The sequence below is a fragment of the Primulina tabacum genome, chromosome 17 (genome assembly GCF_025594145.1).
Source record: "Primulina tabacum isolate GXHZ01 chromosome 17, ASM2559414v2, whole genome shotgun sequence".
NCBI classification, from domain to species: Eukaryota; Viridiplantae; Streptophyta; class Magnoliopsida; order Lamiales; family Gesneriaceae; genus Primulina; species Primulina tabacum.
The window spans coordinates 14,665,590-14,684,282 of NC_134566.1; the positions used below are offsets into that span (position 1 = coordinate 14,665,590).

The 18,693-nt window shown below is 34.6% G+C and overlaps 2 protein-coding genes across 4 annotated transcripts; both read right to left on the reverse strand.

Annotated features, from left to right (window-relative positions):
• Nucleotides 1–296: 296 nt before the first annotated feature.
• On the reverse strand, nt 297–1,821 carry LOC142531797 (protein BIG GRAIN 1-like A). Its single transcript, XM_075638057.1, has one exon. It carries the CDS (start codon nt 1,623–1,625, stop codon nt 375–377), a length of 1,251 nt encoding a protein of 416 aa, XP_075494172.1. The 5' UTR covers nt 1,626–1,821; the 3' UTR covers nt 297–374.
• Nucleotides 1,822–6,035: 4,214 nt separating this feature from the next.
• LOC142532082 (uncharacterized) lies at nt 6,036–13,498 on the reverse strand. Of its 3 annotated transcripts, none has more exons than XM_075638392.1 (10): nt 13,099–13,498; nt 12,102–12,145; nt 11,658–11,793; nt 10,616–10,742; nt 9,616–10,205; nt 8,772–9,105; nt 8,116–8,380; nt 7,865–7,957; nt 6,935–7,399; nt 6,036–6,476 (listed from the first exon to the last, which is right to left on the reverse strand). In XM_075638392.1, exons 1-10 carry the CDS (start codon nt 13,271–13,273, stop codon nt 6,156–6,158), a joined length of 2,550 nt encoding a protein of 849 aa, XP_075494507.1. In that variant the 5' UTR covers nt 13,274–13,498; the 3' UTR covers nt 6,036–6,155. The 3 variants fall into 3 exon arrangements, with proteins under 3 accessions (XP_075494507.1, XP_075494505.1, XP_075494506.1); XM_075638390.1 differs by having other exon boundaries at nt 10,616–10,748; XM_075638391.1 differs by having other exon boundaries at nt 8,772–9,102; nt 10,616–10,748; nt 13,099–13,497.
• Nucleotides 13,499–18,693: the final 5,195 nt, after the last annotated feature.

Consider the following 18,693-nt stretch of genomic DNA (forward strand, 5'->3'; position numbering starts at 1 on the left):
AAGATTCGTGAGTACGTCTAACAAGAGACATACTCTTCCTACAATCACATATCCATTTGTGGAAAATTTGTAATGAAAATTTACTATGTATAATCTTACTTGCTCGAAACCGATCATCAAAATCTATGTAGTAACTTACTTTTTCTCTCGAATTTTGTGAGATACGATGACGAAAGATGCATGCTTCGTGGAAAATCGTTGATATTGCTTAAGATTCTGCCATTAAAACTTCAATTAACAAGAATATCGAAATACTTAGACAAGAATCTAATTTTGCTTGATATATGCATGCTTGAAAACCCCCAAAATCAATAACAAATTAAAAATGATATTAAAAAAATACAAACACTCAATTTATTATAATTTTTGGATTATTACAATATTAAACCAGTTGCAGGGAGACGAGTGGTTTCATACACCGGCAATTCAAACCTCTCCGTTTCAGTGGCGGAAAGATTATCCAATTCAAACAAATCAGAACTTGCATAACTTGCTGCATCATCATCTTCTTCAGATTCTTCATCAAATTCTTGATTAAACAGTTGATTACTGATCTGGGATTTTTTTAAATCGAAAGGGAATTCGCAATCCATTTTGTTCTGGTAATTTCTCAGTAAATCTCGTGCAGCTTCCTCCACTTTTTTGTTCAACTCCTTTGCATGCAGCAGCATCTGTGCATCAATGTTGGGAGCTGAAATAATACTGTTGCTAGCGCTGTTTTTTACTGCTTCCAGTTTCTGGTTTTTGTTCTTAATCGCTTTGGGCGAAGATTTGTTCCCACATGACTGAGAATTCTGATTCAGGATCACGCTTACCGGAGAAAACCTGACAGATCTTTTCTCGACGCCGTTGGGCTTGCCTCTACACGACGGCGTCTTGCTGAGGCAGGATCTTGAGAAAGACGAGGCAGACGAGCTCGTGGAGGAGTCGGCAGACTTTAAGGTCGGAGAATTAATGTCGGGATCGTTGATTGTGGGTTTCTTTGAATATTTTCCGGCTCTGGAGAATAATGAATTCAAGAAACCAGCGAGACGGGCGGCGCCGGGGGAGATGGGTTGCTTCACTTTCTTCAAACCGGCGTACATCTTCAAAGCTCGAGAATTCTTCTTCGATAATTCGTCTTGATTCTTTATGGGTTTCTCATGGCGATTAATCAATTTCTTATCCTTCTCCTGGCCAGAATCCCAGACCCGAATCGGCTTCAATCTTTTCCCATAGAAAGTATCACCGTCAAAAGATGAAAAAATCCCAGAGCCCCCGGAGGCGCCAGCCACGCCGCCGCCGCCGCCACAACTTGAATCCCAAGAACCCGAGCTGTAATTATCCTCCGCCGCCGCTGATTTCTCCCGAACAGCCACTTTCCCACACACCCGTTTCTCTATCAAAAAATCCCGCTGAAAACTTGCGCTCTCCTCTTTTCTCTGGATCAACACGCCGCACCGCCCATTAGCACCTTCCACCATGTTCGAGTTACAGCGCTCATGCAGCTCTTTCTTCCGCCTGGTAATTTCTCGGCAAGGCACCATATTTTCCTCGTTCCCTTGATCAATGGAACGGTAAATTGCATCGAGGAGCGTAGAAGAAAAGGACGGATGCTTTGAATGGGAACTGTACATATCCACCATGGCTAGCTGACGAATAACAAATGAAAACAGTAACCAAATTAAACGCAGAAAGATGAGAAATGGGATTGATCAGAAGAAACTAAGATTTTTTTGTGAATTTCATGTTTGCTTTGGAATCGGACACTGAATGACTATAATTTTTAGCGAGTGGTGTTTGCTTGCAAAGTGTAAACGAAGCTAGGAAGCGTGTTCAAGAAAAGAGGACAGTGGACCTGCTTTATAAAGAACGAGGTTCCACCCACGGCCATGAAAATTGAAAAAAAAAAATCGATTTTTTTAAAATTATTATATATATTTTTTGTGGGATAAATTATGGGGTTATTTGAATTCAACCATACAGGTAATTTAATGGGCAATATATGAGAAATCGACGTATGATAAACCTCTAATTAATTGTGATTTGTAGTCACTCAGATGAGAAATGAATGAAACCATGGGCTCTACGTCGTGTTATTTTTTATGCGACAAAAACTTGTGTGAGACGATTTTATAGGTCGTATTTTGTAAGACGGATCTCTTATTTGGGTCATCCATGAAAAAATATTATTTTTTATGCTAATAATATTACTTTTTATTGTGAATATTGGTAGGGTTGACACGTTTCACGGATAAATATTCGTGAGATCGTCTCACAAGATACCTACTCTTTTTATGCTACACACAATACATCTTTGAATTATTAAAATTATTATTATGTTTTGATAAAATTTTGAGTAGGTCTCTTGAGATACGATAGATCTATATCTGTTAGGCGGATCAACTCGATTCATATCTACAATAAAAAGTAATAATTTTGACATAAAATATAATATTTTTTCAGTAGTCAAGTTGGATCAGAGATTTTTATCTCACAAATTTGACTAATGAGATCGTATCATATTAGTTTTGTTTAAAACTTATTATTATGTTGTAAAGAGAAAAACGTGTTTAAGAGGAAAACAAAATTTCGTAAGAAAATAATTGAAAGTATCTTTCTATTGTTACAATGCATCTCCTCCAAATTGAATATATATATATATCAGTTTTCATAGAGTGCACATTCATCGTGTACATTTATATGAGCATCAATGTGGTGATACTCACATATTAGATATGCGTTTTTTTATGTTTCATCACATTCAATAGACGAACGTCGCATTATCGATATTCATATAAATATGTATATAATGTGTATGTGTAATCATTATATATGATAAACTCTTCATTCGTTCAAACAAAAGACACAACTTCATTCAAATATGAATCAAATATAAGATAGACACACAGACAAATATATATATATATATAGAATATTTCTATATGGTAGGAATGAATTGTATTATCCATATAGCAACAATTCATTAAAACTATTGTTTTTATTCATTTTCGTTTTTTTCGACGAATAAAATCTAAAATCTACTACTTATTTTGTTATTAAACGATTAACCAATTTCTTAAAATGAAGAAAAAAAATAGATTCCAATGTAGAAATAGTCTCTCCAATCATGGAAAAAAAATTCTAGATGTCACATCTTTGTGAAAATATAAAAATATCTTTTATTGTAATTATTTTCTATTAAACACATCTATTTTACATTTACATGTAACTCATCTATTTTTAATAATATGGATTGAAAGATGCCTTTTATTTATTTTATATATATATATATATATATTTCAAATCAGAAGTAAGAACCAATCAAATCAAACCTTTTTTTTTTTTTTTGGATACGATACATTTTAGGACAAACGGCAATTAAGACATACTATTGTAATTCCATGTAATTATTCCGTTTCCAAATATAACAAAATAAAATGATTATATAATTCACACATAGAGAAAATTAAAGATTTACTTTACAGCACATAAAGAAAATAATAAATTAAATATGTGGCTTACTTTATATGTTTTATTAAATTAATTGATTAGATTAGTTGCGAGTTAAAGCACAAATTAATAAAATAGATGGTTACGGACAGAAGAATACGATTGTTTTTATTTAATTGTGTGCACGTGTCCTGTTGCACGTGCGCATGTGTGTGTGAGAATATTTAATTATTGTAGCATTTTTTTTATATTTTGTCATTTTTTCTTTTTTTATTTTGTATTAAAAACACCATCGATATACCGTACCTAATTTTCGGTATATCGATTTCACTGCATAAAAAAATCGAATTTACTAAAATTTTCAACATACCGAAATGTTTGGTACGATATAATATTGATACCGAAATATTCTGTACGATAACGGTATTCCACAACATTTCGGCATGATCGGTATGTTAATTATATATACCGAAAAGTTTGATATACCGAATTGGTACGATATCAGTGTAAATAATTTTTTATACCATAATTTTCAGTACAGTAAATAATATACATATTTCGATACGATACGATATATCACTCCTACATATAAATAAAGTATCACAAACATATAAATACACTATAAGCCCCATATAAAGTGATAAAACGCTCATAAATCTACATTTACGGCGTGGAACATTCCCATCTGTCATCACGATAAAGTCTTTTTTTTAATTAATTACACATTTTCAGCAAAATCAAAAAATTAAAGATTTGAGTCCGTTTTCTTTTTTATCCTCAAAATGGAAATCTTACAATTAAACTTACAAATCTTAATCATGTTGTATTTGTAGACTAAAGAGATCAGCTAAAAAAAATGTCATTATTAATATTTATAAAAATGCATGCAAACTCATCATTTAAATTGACAGCAGGTTTTTCTACCATATATTCAGAGTCATCAACCCGATTGATTTGTTAATACAATTATTTTACTTCTCTTTTTTTCTTTTTCTGGACAATAGATATTGAATTCAAGTAATTTTTCGCATGAAAAACCATGCAAAATAGTGGAAGAAATAGTTTTTGTACAATAATATTGTCTCCCTCCAAGTGAACAATCCAGAGTTCCTTCTCCTATTGGAGTGAAAATGAAAATGAAAATGAAAATGTTTAGTTAAGAATCTTTATTACAAGACACACAGCATGTGCTATTATTCCGAAGAATAAGATCCAAATTTCGACCAGAAAGAGGAAGCTTTTGATGTAGCCTAAAATGGACACACAACAAAAATATTAAAACCCAGTCTTTAAAAATGGCAGACTGGAATGTACGTACGGGTCTGCCTTGTCAAAGGTGGGACAAGTATTTTTAATTAATCAAATAATTATTTAACTTCTATGAACAGTAAGATGCTATTAATTTGGAGACAGACCAAATTACAAATAAATTACGTTTTTATTCGAATTTTATGGTTGGCGTGTTTCTCCTGGTGTCTCGAACCAGTGCGACTTTTTAAAATTTGACATCAAATTGTGCGTCAAAACTTGAAAATCTATTTATATATTTAACTTCAAGCCGACACTAACATTAAAACTTATCCAGTTGAGTGTCACGTGAAACATTTGTTTTTCCCCCCCATTCATCTTGTTTTTGGATAATCGTATATGGTGAACAACTCCTTTAAAATGTACTATTTATTTTGCACACGCGATGCGTGTGTATATAAATTTTTATAATTATCAAGGGATTAAAGTGAAATTTGACAAATTACTAAGGGACTAAAGTGCTATTTGAATTGTTGTAATTAAAAAAAAAAAGTGTGTTGAAATTAAAAATAGAAATAAAACAAAAGTGTAATAATAATATGACATAAGGGTAAAATTGGAAGATTAAAAAACAGTCCACGACACTTTTTTGTCTCTATTATATAGATTCTTAATAATAATAATAATAGATATATGATAAATATTTAAATGTAGTTGAATATTTTTGTAATTATAACAAACCTCGAAAAAGATAGATATGATAAAAATATTTTAAATCACACAACGACAGCGTAATAACTTCCCAATTGACCTACCATTAAACCTCTGCAATACTGATGGGGTCCAAGACACTATTTATTCACCTGAGAAATGGATGGCGTTAAAGGGATGTGGGGATATACAAAGAACATGAGAATGATGTACACAAAGGACGAGTATTTTGGCGCTTCCAAGAAGAAATTCAGATGTATCATACATTTGCAGAATCAGAGAGATTACCAATGCAAGGTCCTCAGGAAGAGTCAAATCTGAGGCAAAACCGACTGCAGGTTGTTTATTTATCAAAAGTTAGAAACGATCTACGGCTGTGATGTCTCGGTATCTCACCATTTCTTCACAGCAATGGCTTTTGAGTGGTGGCAGGATCATGAGAGACCATCTTCAAATCGTACAGTTCTTGAAATTAACTAATTAGGAGACGGTGAGACCAACGCGGGTGGTAGCAAATGGTAACAGGCAAATGGATGATCAAAGATCGGTGATCTCAGGGACTGAGACCAGTTAAGCATAGGCTCAAAATAAGAACGTTTTCCTTGTCAAGAAAACTGTTCTGGAGAAACACATTAGACAACATGGCAACACAACTTAATGCATTGATTAAAAGACAGCATTTTACACATTTAATAATAGCAAAATCTAAAATATCTATGGCTAACGTCCGTCACTGTGAGCCAAAGGCATTTAATGAACTATCTTCAGAAGTTAACGGCCCAATTCAAATGACCCAACTGAGGTTGATGATAAGCACCCACTTGTGCTCCAGGACCTGGTGCAGCCACACCAACTCCAACATTACCACCCATGGCAGGGCCCAAATGATGAGCATTTGCAATTGCAGCAGGCTGCGGGGATGCATGGTACATGCCAGAGAACTGCATATGAGAAGATTGTGCTGCCGCCGCTGCATGTGAGGGCAAATACGCAGCATGAGGTGTCTGCCCGGGAAGATTGTAATATGAAGCAGATTGCAGATTAGGAAGCTCCCTGGGGTTCATCCAAATCTCCGATGTCTCTGCCTGGCAATTCAAATAGAAAATCGATGCAATTGAGTGAAAAATAAAATATTCAAGAGGAGAAATATGCAAGCATTTTTAACTTTAAAAAAAATTTTGTTTGATATCACTACCAATAAAAATGGATTTGATAGAGTAGCTAGGAAAAAAACCAACATCTAGATGCACATTAAACATTATCTCTCTCTCTCTCTCTCTCTCTCGTACAGAAAACTAGCATGGGAAACCAAGCAAACACGGAAAAAGCAAGTTCTCCGTTTTCTAAACATATTGCAAATCTTATCAATAAATGAATTTCACAGAGAACTCTGACACTACACTAATCTGAACTCATTTGCTAATCCACGTGTAAATGTTTGGCATCAGATAATAAACCGAATATAACATATTCATGCAAACCACCAAATTCATCATTAGGCAAGTCATGAACGATAATAAGGTTAAAAACGGGATGTAGTCACCTGAGGATTTGGATTATAAAGACTATCATTATACTTGAGCCGAGATGAATCTTCATGCCCCGCTGTGTTTCCCACCCCAGGAGTATTGATGGCATAACCTGTTGGACTGGTGAAATTTCCATACCCTGTGGGACCACCAGTTGGGACTGGCTTGAATTGCTGAACACCGTACTTGAGGCCACTTGGAGATATATGGGTACCATTGCCAGGCATCAGCAAGTAACTGCTGCCATTAGAGGGATGAGGGTAGGCAGGACTGTTAGAGTAACCAGGCAAGGGCATTGGAGGAACATATACAGGGGAGAGGAACTGGCGATATGGCATTAAATTAGCGTAATGGGAAACATGAAGTTGGGGATACATCTGGGCCATCTGTTGCTGTAGCTGCTGTTGATGCTGTGGCTGCTGTACCATTGTAATTGTCGAAGCAGGAACAGTGTTGTTTGTTAAATGAGAGCTCAGGACCTGTAAAATAATTTAACAATTAAAAATCTAAACGCTAAAGATCAATCCAAGATAATGAATTAATTCAGGAAAACATACACCGAACTTTGTAATAATTTCAGTTACCATCCAAAATAAACTTCTACTGTTTCCCCTGTCATTTTATGTAGATTACCGCAAACATGAGAGGCAATCACCAAATAGCAGCCTTTCACTACAGTTTGTTCTGTTTAGGGCACGCTAGGACTCCAGCAATCATTTGGTTCCAGCACACAACCTAAATCTCCACTACACAACCTAAATCTCCACTACGCCAAGCAACTGAGTGCTAATAATAAAATCTAAAACGTCAAACGGTCAAATGAGGGACAACACGCCACGAAGTGACTGTGAATGTGAGTTTCTGGAAGAATGCCAGCTTTGTGCAAGAAAGGGGAGCAACAAAGAAGTGTAGTTACTCATGGCATTTAAACATTTTATTCTAACCTCTTGAGAAGATGGCAGAACTGGCCCTCGAACCGTTTCATCAGCCAATGGGCGAAAATAAGGCATATCATATCCCATATGAGGGTCATAGCCCTGCTTTCAGTAAAAATATAGTTAAAAAAGCGTCTGGGGCTGCCGGTTTGATAAATGAAAGTACGTCGAGTCCCAAAGAGACAAACAAATCAGTCCACCAGACAAAAGACAAACAAGAATGCTCTTTCATCACCAGAATTAATCGAATCTTAACTCACCGAAAAGTTCGACAATTCAGAAGTATCTTGATGTAGCAATTCCGTAGTGTAAGATGGCGGGTTGTCTCCAACCAACCCAATATCAGCATAGTTTTCCAGCTTCTGCGGACTAGAAGCTTCTTTCTTCTCAGTCAATTGAGAATCAGACTCGGCATCTGAAGCGGGAGAATTGAATCCTGAAGCTTGGACTGAATCATCTCTCATCTCTAGCTGCTTGCTACCACCAGGCTCATCTCCTGAAGCTTCTGGATTTGAGACTGACACACTGCCAATTCATATTGCAGTCATTCAACGCAGTCATTCAACCAGGACTCTTAATAAATCACAAATCACAGATTGCAAGTCTGAAAGTAATATTTTATATCATTGTATCACAAAAAATGACTGAACCATATAATTCTTGCAGAAAAGCAATCTGCAGCACGACCCAAATTGTGATTCCAGTATTATCAATGCTTCATTTTCAGGAAACAGGAAAGCAAATCCAATCTTTAATGATTAAATTATCAATAACAAAGAACCTACAGAAAATTTGCATGTAAATGGTTGCATGCTAAGTTAACTCAATTTCTTAAATAAGGTAACACTACATCAGGAGACAGTCAAAAACTTCTGATAAATGACTGAAAATGGTATTAGTTATACAAGAAACTAACCTCCCAGAAGGTTCTCTGGATAATTCTTCTGCCGCCTCATTGGCCTTAAAAACTAAATTCCTAGAAGTGTCTGATTCAGTTCCCAGGCTGCCAAAGGTCAGACTATATCGGTCAGCCTCGGAGACACGGATGTGTGCAGCTATAATGACATTTTGATTCTCGGAGATGGTCAACCGTGAAATGTTATCTTGCGTTTCTGTTGCCTCCTCTTTCAATTCTTTAGGACCGGCAGCAGGAGAAACAGTTTTAGCAGAAGTTTCAATAACCACTGGAGTACTAGCAACTGGTTTGATGGTTAACTTTGGCTTCCACTCCTTATTTGGCAGGGAAACTACTGCAAGAAAGCATTGGTAAGTTCACTCATTATAGATGCAGAAGTATTTCACAATAGACTGCATTATTAGGGGGCAAAGAAAAATGTCGTGCAAAGGGAAAATGAACTCCAGGACTTTCTTCCTCTTTCTTTTGCTTGAAGCACAACTCTTTGAGAAAACATTCCCTCCCTTTAAAGTTTAAACATCCATCTTTGTGCATGGTTACTTTATCCAAACACCCAAGTGTTCAACATACATGAAACCACATGCAGTAGGATAACAAAAATGATTTCAAGGTAATACTTTGACATCCATATTACGCTGCTCAATTCCAGCAAACACACATCACATACCAATTATAATAAAGAAGCAAATCATCATCTAGCCAACTTATCATCTAAGTTAAGTCAAAGTGCTTTTCCATCATTATAGTTAGAAGTATGAGCTGTAAATCCCAAATTCAATTGCTTCAACCTTGATATTATTAAAGAGAAAAACAACAGTTGAAAAGAATAGTAAGCAATAACTACCTTTCTGATGACCAGTCATTTGGTGATGAGATCTGCTTCCAGATTGATTACTCGAAAAAGATCTGCTCGTGGATGGACCGGGTATAGAAGACACTGGCACCATATTTTGTCCAGATTGGTCACTTTTAGATAATCCACTGGATGGCCTAGATGATTCCCTTGAGTGGCTTTCCCTTCCTAATTCAGAGTTAGAAACAGAGATGCTTTGAAAAGTTGAGGACTTGACAGAAATTTCAGACAAATGCCGACGAGGGCCCACAACTCCAACCTCCCGCCTAATAGCCCCGACATTGATAGCTGGTTTAGAATGAAGGGATGGTACATGGACAGGATCTGAAGAGGACGAATAAACCCCGACGATAGAATTATTAGAACTTGCCGAATATGGTATAGAATCATTTGCCTTGGTTTGCACTCGCAAATCAGCAGTAGGAGTTGGAAGACGCTTCTCCACATGCAATTCTTTACGGTCATCACCTGCCGCGATATCTTTAGTTTTCTTTGCTAGTGAATCAGCAGGACCATCCAAAGCCTGAGATGAATGTTGACCAACTGGAGAATTTAATTGCCCAGAAGCCCGTGTTGAATTTCTGTAAGAGCTAACAGTCTTAGATACATATCTCACTCAACACAAATTTTAAAAAACTCACACTAGAATAAATGAGGAGGTAATAGATCATCCATACTTCATTATGTGTGCACAAACAAAATATACAAGAGGTTCCGAGCAAATCACACCAAAGACGTACTATACAAACAAAGCAAGATTCTAATCAAATTAATAAAGCAGGTCACTACCACAACCCCTAGAAGTTGAACAATGATTCAAAAAAATATCACCCTTCGCCCGATTAGCTATAACAATTGTATCTTAATTTATTTTCATTTTTTACAAGCTTGAAGTGCCTTTTATTAATTAGCAATCAAACAATTTAGAGAGCCGTGAGAAATAAAAAGCACCAGCAGTAGAAAGTAAATAGTTTGAATCAACTATATGTACCTCTTCACAGGCCCATTAGATATCACTCCCTCACCTCTCGAAGTTGAACTTTGAACAAGCTTTGAATCTGAATTGGCATTTTGATTAACTCTATTGTCCCGAACAACACGGAACTCTCGACCAGCACCTGCATCTTGTCAAACCATATATCTCAAAGAAGTGACTGTAAGAATGTCACATGGCACCGAATCTAACAAGCATATGAGAAATATACGGAGCAAGATGAAGATATATTGGTTCAACAAACAAGTAAAAATGGAAGCTTACGGGAAGATATTTACAACCTTAACAGAGAAATTTCCCTTCGACACCACGATCTGTGATAATAACAAGTTTTTGACATTTGATTGAAGGTTTATATGTGGGATTGTCACATATCCTAAAAACATGAGTCAGCTTATGGACCTATCAACATTTTGGGACAGAGAAAAGACGAACACAGGAGAAGTTTTGGGATAACTAGGGCAGAATAATCCTATCAAACAATCAGAACTTTCGATTAAAGTTAGTAAACAGTCATACATCACAAGAAAATGATACCTTTTTCATCCAAGGTTAGATCAATGGTCTAAAAACACGACACGATTAACAAGAATAGAAACTGTGACTTCCCTACTCGGCAGTTTCGATAGAATATAGACCAAATTGCATAATGGAGCTAAAGAATGGTAGAGTTATCGTAACAGATTTTAGCCCAATTATCAAATCCCCCTGTTATCAACCACTAAGGTATTTCTAAATTTAAGAAGTTGAGCATGTGTTACCCACACTTGGATAAAACTTTTTCCTAAAACATCAATGTTTTCAAATACCAACAAAAGTATAAGAAAAATTCACGCCAGTTAAAAAAACATAACATGGGTTAGAAACTGGCTAACAAACCCCAGTTGTTAAAAGTTGATTTACAATAAGTTTAAAGTTTTGCAGGAGCATAATAAATGGAATGCATTTCTAGCATTAGTACTATGATCAGAATACTAAACATAAGAGTTTCTCAGCACTAAACTGTAGATTAAACGAGAATATTGACAGAAGAGCATACCACCATATATGACATTTCTTCGATATCCACCTCTTTGAGCATTACGGTCAGAATAAGTATTATACTTCACTGGTATATGCACAACCTCAACATTATTTTTGGTCTCTGCAGCAGCAAAAGTCTTATACCCTGAACTCTGAAGCAAATAAAAAAATGTTTAAAAATTTAAACATATTATAAAGTAACAAATGATATAAAAATGAAAATATAAATCTAACTATCAAACCTGCAACATCTTAACCTCCAAATAATAGATAAGACCATAGGCATGCACACAAATCAAACTCACACTAAAGGCTGTAAAAGGGGGAAAATACATCAAGAATACCAGCTGATGAGCAACTAAAAGCTTGACAAGAAGAAAATAGGAGATGGCATAAACAGTTTACTGAATAGTCTACAAGGCATATAGGGAAAAAGAGGAAGCAGAGACAGAAAAAATACCTCTTTTTTCCTGTCTCTTTTTCTCTTCACCTCATGAAATGGATCTGAATGAACACATAATGTATGAAAAAAAACTTTAAGAAATAAATTAATCAAATAAAAAAATAGTGATCAATCAACTAAAAGTCCAGGAATATAGATCTATAAAAAATAACTGTAGAAGAATAAAAAGTAACGTAGTAAAGGTTGCATTTTAATTGATAGATTTGAAGCTAAGGATTTCAAATCCATAATAACAAATATATTGTTATGTTTGAATAAATCTATTTGACCATGGGTTTTAAATCATTAACTAGTCATATTTGAGTATCTTTCCTTCAAAAATACTTCCTCAAATTCAAATCCTTCGATCCAAATGCAACCTAAGAATCAGATGAAACACCGAGTCACAACATCAAGGAAACAAAGACTCTGGTGTTAAACTTAACTCGTATCAACTACAGTAAAACCAGCCCACTTCCAACACATAGAGAAAAAGCATCCCTTTAATAAGCTGTTCCCACTGGAAACAAGGTTTAAGGTAAAAAAAAAAAGAAGGATAATTATATTCGTCTCTACCTTAACTTGTTGCATATAAACATATTTTCATACAACGGCCAAACCAATTTTACCACAATTCCACGCCTAACATATACAAGATTCCCGCTCCTCAATAGAGAATTACGAAAGTAACCAGGACCAAGGTCCAAAGCCATCTGACACTGAATAGAAGACAAAATAATTTTACAAAAACACAGTCCATTCAAATCAGATTTTAATTCTAACCAAACGCCTCAACTTGGATCAAAAAATAATACACACGACATTTAAGTAACTCGACTGAAATCATCTTCAATCTAAAAATACCAAAATTTCTCCACCAGAATGAACAATCCCACTCGCTTCTGCCAAATATCAAGAAACCGCCAAGAATTACACAAAGTAAAGCAAAAGGCACAAATAAAACACGCCAGGGTACAAATTCAAAAAACAGTGAACTTAACCCCAAAAAAGGGACCTTGATTGAGCAACTTTTGAGCGGTTTCATTAGGATCCATGTCTGTCTCTTTAAGAGCCACGTAAATATCAGCATCGGAGTGATTCCCAACGATTTCTTTGATCGATTGTATGGTCTTCCGTACACCCGCCGATAAAACCTGCGCCCCGCCCTCGAATTTTGAAACCGATACCATCTCCAAATCCAAATTAGTAAAAGCCAAACAGTCAAATATGCCAACTATTTTCTGGATAAAATTGCTGTAAAACTCGACGACGAGCCTTGGATTGAGAGAATCGTCGTTAGAATATGAATAGACTTTGAATTGGGAGAAAGAAAACGCGGATAGCGGCACGGAGAGAGTGGTGGGGATTTGGGGTTAGCGAGCGAGGGTTTTGAAATTAAAATTTCTTTTTCTATTAATTGGGAAATTTGGGGATTTGAATTAATTAATTATTTACAAATATTAATAATTGGGGAATATCAAGGAAATAATGTGGAAATAACTGACAGCTAATGCTGACTACTAGCTGACTGAGCATTTTTGCCCTCTTCCAACAAGGCCGTACAAGATTTTTTTATTTATTTTTACAAAATTCAACACGTTTTTTCCCCGAGTAAAATTAATTATACACGTCATAATTGCAAATTAAACTATTATATAATTAACTTTACAGTATTTTTTAAAAAATATAACAGGAGCCTAACCGCAATTTATTTTCCCATATGGCAAACTTATCTAATAGAAATATGCAAATTTTGACACTTGTATATTTGGCATCCCAAAATTTATGTTGCTTCTTTGAAAGCAACGGATTATGATAGTGTTGGGAGTGGTATCTCGGCTAGCTATAGCTTCATCTTAACTTCGGTTGAAATCGAGTCTACAGTTAAATGTCTTTTAGACGAATTTGCATTATTCATATGTTTATGGTATATGACAATCGTCTCTCAGGATACAATGATTTCCTTCTCATGATAGTAGTACTTCAATCACAAGAACAACAAACTTTATGATGCTTTTGAAATATTATTGGATCGGGAGAGATAGTTTTTGGCTTTGAATCTCCGGTAGTAGAATATCACCGGATTTACTGGACTGCTTAGTAAACATAAAGCCTTGAACTATTCAGATGTTTGTGTAAACCGAGACAATGGTACCCACACAATAATATTTCTCATATTTTTTTAGTTCTCACTGTTGGGTCTGTTTTGGCCATGACACCATCTTGGATTTATAAGTGTTTTTTTAAACAACTCGTCTTCACGCTTATATCGGTAATTCATATAAAGAGTATCCTACCATGCTTCACATTCGCAAATGTAGGAATCATTAAAAGTTTAGAACTAGACTTTTTCATCCTATGAATGATAGTATAAATTAGTTCCAAATGCTCACACAAACTTTCATAATTTCATTGTCTCGTTGGACCAAGATCTTAGGATCTCCCGTCAACAATGTTGAATTACCATTGTGATTGTTCTTATTTCTAGAATTTAATCTCATTTTTCTTGATGTGCATTTTACTTGATATCTATTTAAACATTTCATAAGAGGATCATCTCAGTTATCTTTTGATTTGACATGATCAATAATGATAAATTCGTTAGAGATTTACTTTCTAATAATATTATGTATATGATGTAAATGTTGAGACTTATCATTATACATGTTGTTTTGTGCATTTTCAATTTCTGATTGACTATATCAATATATCATAACAATAGGCATAGGCTTATTCCAACACAAGATATCCTTCAATAAATTTGAAGCCATTCAGCTTCTTTTGCAGCTTGATTTAAGGCTATAAATTTGGATTTCATAGTTTATTGAGCTATAAAAGTTTGCTTCGTGGATTTCCATGACGTTGTGTCACCACCAATCGTGAGTACATATTCGCTTTTGGATTTAGAGTTTTTTCTGATAACCAATTAACATCACAATATTCTCCTAACACATGGGATATCTTTTATAATGCAATCCGTGCTCTAGGGTGTATCTTAAATACTTAAATATTTGTATTAATGATTTCCAGTGAGCATCACTTGGAGTACTAGTAAATTTGCTCAATTTGTTAGTTGCACATGCAATATCAAGATGAGTACAGATAATGATCATACATCAAACTACCAATTATCCTTGAATATTCCAATTTCGATAAGAGTTCACGATTATTCTTAGCCAAATGTTGGCTAGTTTCAATTGGTGTTTTCATAGGGGATAGTTCATATGCATTGAACTTCATTAACACTGTCTCTACATAGGGAGATTATGTGAGGACCGTTCTTTCAGATGTCTTAACTATCTCGATCCCCAATGTCACATCTGCAACACCTATACATTTCGTAACAAATTTCTTAATCATCAACTTCTTAGTGGTCATAATCATGTATGATCACTTCCCATATTGAGCATGTCGTATACATATAGGCAAACGATCACAAAATAATTAGGTGTGCTCTTGATATACGCTCATTAACTTTAAACTCATTTGACAACATAGCGTTATCAAATTTCTCATGTCATTACTCTGGTGCTTGTTTAAGCTCATACAATGGTTTGACGAGTTTGCACATTTTTTTCTCTTGTTCGGGAGCCACAAACGCTTCAAGTTATTTCATGTATATTTCTTCATCCAACTCACCATTTAATAAGGCAGTTTTCACATCTATTTAATGTATCGTAAGGTTATGAAATGATACAATATCAATTAGGACTCTAATGGAGATGATCCTTGTTACTAGTGAATATGTATCAAAGAAATGAAGGCTTTCTATTTGTTTGACCTTTAACAACCAAATGTACATTGTAGTTGTCAATATATCCATAATTCGTGTATTTTTTCTTTAAAATCGACTTACATCCTAGAGGCTTGCTCCTCGATTTAAGATCCACTAGTTATCAAGTATGATTTTGTATAATGGAATTTATCTAATTGTTAATGGCTTCTTTCCAAAATGGAGCATCGAGACAACTTAAGGCTTCATTTATATTTTTTGGTTTTTTTCCTAATATATAAGTTAGAAATTCAGGACAATGATTTTTTTATCGCATCTAGGCCCTTAATTATTTTCGTGACTTATCTCATTTGCAGTTTCGTTTCTTATTTCATGGCAACATATTTTATCTTTCCTTTTTTTTTTCAGGAAAAAACATCATCAAAAAACACAACATTCCTCGACTCAATTTTAATCCCTTCATGAATGTCAAGAATATCATATTTGTGTACCAAAAACTGATATGCACTAATATTATTGGCATAACCAATAAAAATGTAAGCAATTGTTTTTGGGTCAATTTTACTTGCTTTGGATTGGGTAATTCTAACTTCCCCAAACACCACCAAACTTTGATATATGTATAAGAAAGTTTGTGACCCTTCCACATTTCATATGAGGTTTTGTCTTTACTCTTATGTGATATCTTTTTGAGAATACGATTTTTCGACAAAATAGTTTCCCCCCGCAAATTTTTGAGGTAAGTCCGAACAAATTAACAATTCATTCATCATTTTTTTTCAATGTTTGGTTCTTTCTTTCGACAATCTCATTTGATTTATAAGAGTAAAGTGTCGTAGTTTGATGAATTATGCTCAATTTCACGCAAAAATTCATCAAATGGAACACCATATTCTCATCATCTATCACTGCTAATCATTTTAATTCATTTTTTCATTTGATTATTAACTTCCCTGTAATTTTTGAATACCTCCAAGGCTTCATCTTTGCCTATTAAAATATACACATAACAGTATCTCGTGCAATTATCATAAACATAATAAAATAATTTTTTTCTCGTCTAGTTTGCATGAGCTTTAAATCATATATATCACCATGAAATAATTTTAAAGGAGCCGTATTCTTTCCACCGAATGGAAATGTAACTCAATCGTTTTTGTCTTAACACATATTTCACATTTATGTGGTGTATCAATATCAAATTTTGACAACAAATTAAATTCTTAAGTTTTCTCGATGTTATAATTTACACGTTCAATTTTAACATGTCTTAAATTAAAATACTCAAGCAAATAACTAGAATTATTTATTTTACTACCATTGAATTCTCGGATTACATTCACCACATCCATATTGAACAAAATATTGTTCAAGTGTCCCTTTTCCTATGAAGAGCATTTTTGTTTAATACAATTTTATTGCACTCAAGCATAAGCTTAAAGTCGGCGCCCTTAAAAATTGCTAATCTTGACAATAAATTCTTTCTAATATTGGGAACGTGTAGAATACCAATCAGTGGCATTTCCTTGACGGATTTCATCTTCAGCACCAATTTGCCAAGACCAACTTGAAGAATTTGCCATGAATAACTTCATATTGGTGAAAAAAATGCATGTGGAGAACATCGCCTTATCAGAATAGATGTGGCGAGTTACACTGGTATCAATCAGCAACTTCTTTATGTTATCAACCAAATTGGCTTCAAAAACTATGACAGTGAGGTCCAAATCCATGTCTGTTTCAGAATTCTTTGCAACATAATGTTCAACAAACATGTGTAATTGATATTGTGTCCTTTTCTTTGGACATAGAAGGTCATTGGACTTGTGGTTTGGCTTTCCACAATTATAGCACACCCCTTCAAACCTCTTGGCATTACCTTTGTTTTCTTTCAGGGTGCTTTTTTTATCAAGTGTGTTTGGTTCGACCGAATTGGTAATTTACTCTATATATATGAGAGTTCAACTTTCTTATCAGATTTGTGATTATCTTCTCTGTCTCGGAATCTCGGAATTCAATCTTCAAGTCCATCTTCTTACATTTGTGCTTCAAATATAATTTTTGAAGTCCTTCCATAAAAATGAAATTTCTCAATTATCACATCCATTTGGAAAGATTCATGCGTTTGTATACACTCGTGAATGAATATCGTACAATGTGAGTTGCAACTATTGGACTTGGATAACATACGATGCCTTTTTATCATAGTTTCATTTTCTGCAATTGTGTTGTGGGTGCATCCTCACAAAAGAACATTACAAGGCTCAACGTATTACGTCTTTTGTTATCATCTTTTGAAATCAACACCCGTAAATTTCTTGGGTTTTTTTAACATGTGTTGTCAAAATGGCTACTAGAACAACAACAATTGATGGATATGCGATTTCAAAATGAACGAGTAAAATATCTTCTTAAGATTGTTGGGAGTTATATCTCTGCTGGATAGAACTTAATCTCAACTTCTGTTACAACAAAATCTGGAATATAACCTAAAATGGACAATTGCGGGTTGAAATCAAAGCTAGAGTTAAAATATATGTCCTTAAAAAGAATTTACCTCACACACATTGTTTATGATATATGAAAATTGTCTCTCAAGATTTAAAAAAAAAAAAAATTTCCTTCTCGTGACAGTACACACAAAATCACAAGAACGTCGAACTTTGTGACGTTTTCGAACTCTCTATATTAGAACAAAATCAGGGCAAATGCATCCATATACACTTATATTATGTTTGATTGTGACGAATGTGTTTTTGTTGGCGTGTTTGATTGTAGAAATAAGGGTCCTTTATTATATAGGCAAAGTATAACCAGACCGGGGATCATAGCTTGGTCACATGGATGTACACTCATACAAAAAGACATCATTATTTT

What these genes read in the sequence shown, in the direction of transcription:
- LOC142531797 (XM_075638057.1), bottom strand. Translation starts at nt 1,625, where the DNA reads ATGGTGGATATGTACAGTTCCCATTCAAAGCATCCGTCCTTTTCTTCT.
- LOC142532082 (XM_075638390.1), bottom strand. Translation starts at nt 13,273, where the DNA reads ATGGTATCGGTTTCAAAATTCGAGGGCGGGGCGCAGGTTTTATCGGCG. An exon ending in TCAAAAGTTGCTCAATCAAG is followed by an intron (nt 12,146 to 13,098) that starts GTCCCTTTTTTG and finishes GTGTTCATTCAG; the next exon opens with ATCCATTTCATGAGGTGAAG. An exon ending in AAGAAATGTCATATATGGTG is followed by an intron (nt 10,749 to 11,657) that starts GTATGCTCTTCT and finishes TGGTTTGACAAG; the next exon opens with ATGCAGGTGCTGGTCGAGAG.